The 1,755-nt window shown below is 41.8% G+C and overlaps 1 protein-coding gene across 1 annotated transcript; it reads left to right on the forward strand.

The window, feature by feature from the left end:
• Positions 1 to 213: 213 nt before the first annotated feature.
• Positions 214 to 1,218, forward strand: LOC130945612 (uncharacterized). Its single transcript, XM_057874319.1, has one exon. The coding sequence runs from the start codon at positions 214 to 216 to the stop codon at positions 1,216 to 1,218; it is 1,005 nt and encodes a 334-aa protein (XP_057730302.1).
• The last annotated feature ends 537 nt before the right edge of the window (positions 1,219 to 1,755 follow it).

The raw sequence follows: 1,755 nt of genomic DNA on the forward strand, positions 1-1,755 counted from the left end.
AGCAACCTCTCCCAACAGCTTGAAAACAACTGAACAGAGGAGGAGGATAGAGATCACCAAGAACCAGAAATCTCACAACAAGAGTTGCTGAAGCTCTATGCACCATTTCCCCAACTGCTCAATGGTGCTGTGGGGAAGAGAATATACTCAAGGTTCCTAGACTTGTTTGCATCTCTGCATGTGAACATACCATTCATCAAGGCCATACAACAAATGCCTGCATTCATCAAGTACATGAAGGAACTTCTTCCCAGGAAAAGCTCACTCAAAGGAGGCCAAACTATAGTGTTAAACAAGGAATGTAGTGCCCTTATTCAACCTGAATTGCCTGCAAAAGGAAGAGACCCAGGGAGTTTTCACATCACTTGTGCCATAGGAGAAACAATGTCTGATAAAGCACTCTGTGATTTAGGGGCAAGCATCAACTTACTGCCCCTATCCCTGGCGAAGAGGCTGCAGATCAATGAGATAATGCCCACAGATGTGGTCATCAGACTGGCTGACAAGACTCAAAAGCAAGTAATAGGAGTGGTGAAAAATGTGCTACTAAAGGTTGGGAAATACTTTCTTCCAACAGACTTTGTCATCCTGGACATGGAAGAGAGTCACATTCACCTAATCATATTGGGAAGACCCTTCCTAGCTATGGCCAGAGCACTCAGAGATGTGGAAAAAGGGGAGCTAATATTGAGGATCCATGATGAACGGCTCAGCTTTAATGTCTTCAAACTCTCACAAGAAGTAGACCAAAAACACAAGGAACCAAGTAAAGACCATGATGAGATGCTAAAGGAGGAAGCAAGCACAGAAGCACACCCAACCTATCTGGAGACCCCTTTGGTTAATAAACAAGGGAAACAGCCACTGCCACAGCTCAAGGAAAAGTTGGAGGAACCTAAACCTCAAGAGGCATGTGAAGACAACATCATAACTCCTTTAGAAAAAGAGGTAACCAAGAGCAAGGAGACATCAAAAGAAACAAATAAGAAGGTACCAAGGAAGTGGAGGAACAAAAAGATCCCTACGGAAGACTTCTCTCCAGGAGATAGAGTGATCTCAGCTTACTTTCCAGATATCCCCCCTAATCTCCCTACTGTACCATCTCAGTTACCTAAAGTCTTCACGATCAACAGAGTTCTCTCCCTGGAACATGTAGAGATCATTGATACAACCAATGGATACAAGTCCACAGCAAGAGGGGAGGACTTCAAGCATTAGCCAACCACCCTGATTGGGGGAGAAACGTCAAGCTAGTGACGCTAAAGAAGCGCTTCATGGGAGGCAACCCATGTTTTATATGCTTTTAGAAGATAGTAAATAAGTCAATATTTATGAATTCAAACCCAAACTTAACAAACTCTTGGTGGAATCCTTATTGTGCAGTATACAGTGAAGAACAAGTTTGGTATTCAAAGCATGCCAAGAAAGCATGTATGCAACTAAGAGTAGGCTAGTCTTGGAAGCTTTGAACAGAACTTTTCATCACAGTGCTCCAAACTAAGTTTGGTGTCACCCCATGGTGCCACCAATATGCATACAAGGACCCACGAATAGTTAGTTAGTTAGTTGGAATTCATGAATAAACAATTTAATCTTTTCTTATTATTTTTTTTAATTCTAGCCGTAAAGTTCATGTTGTCATTTTAATGTCTTTTCTCACCTTTCTTATTTTGTCTTTATAGGAAAACGAAAAGGAGCATTGATGGGGATTGATTGGACAATTAAATGAGGGAGGTTCAACCATTTCATGAAGAG

Source organism: Arachis stenosperma, chromosome 8 (genome assembly GCF_014773155.1).
Source record: "Arachis stenosperma cultivar V10309 chromosome 8, arast.V10309.gnm1.PFL2, whole genome shotgun sequence".
Classification (NCBI taxonomy): Eukaryota; Viridiplantae; Streptophyta; class Magnoliopsida; order Fabales; family Fabaceae; genus Arachis; species Arachis stenosperma.

Coding starts and splice junctions, on each gene's coding strand:
- LOC130945612 (XM_057874319.1), top strand. CDS start 214: ATGCCTGCATTCATCAAGTACATGAAGGAACTTCTTCCCAGGAAAAGC.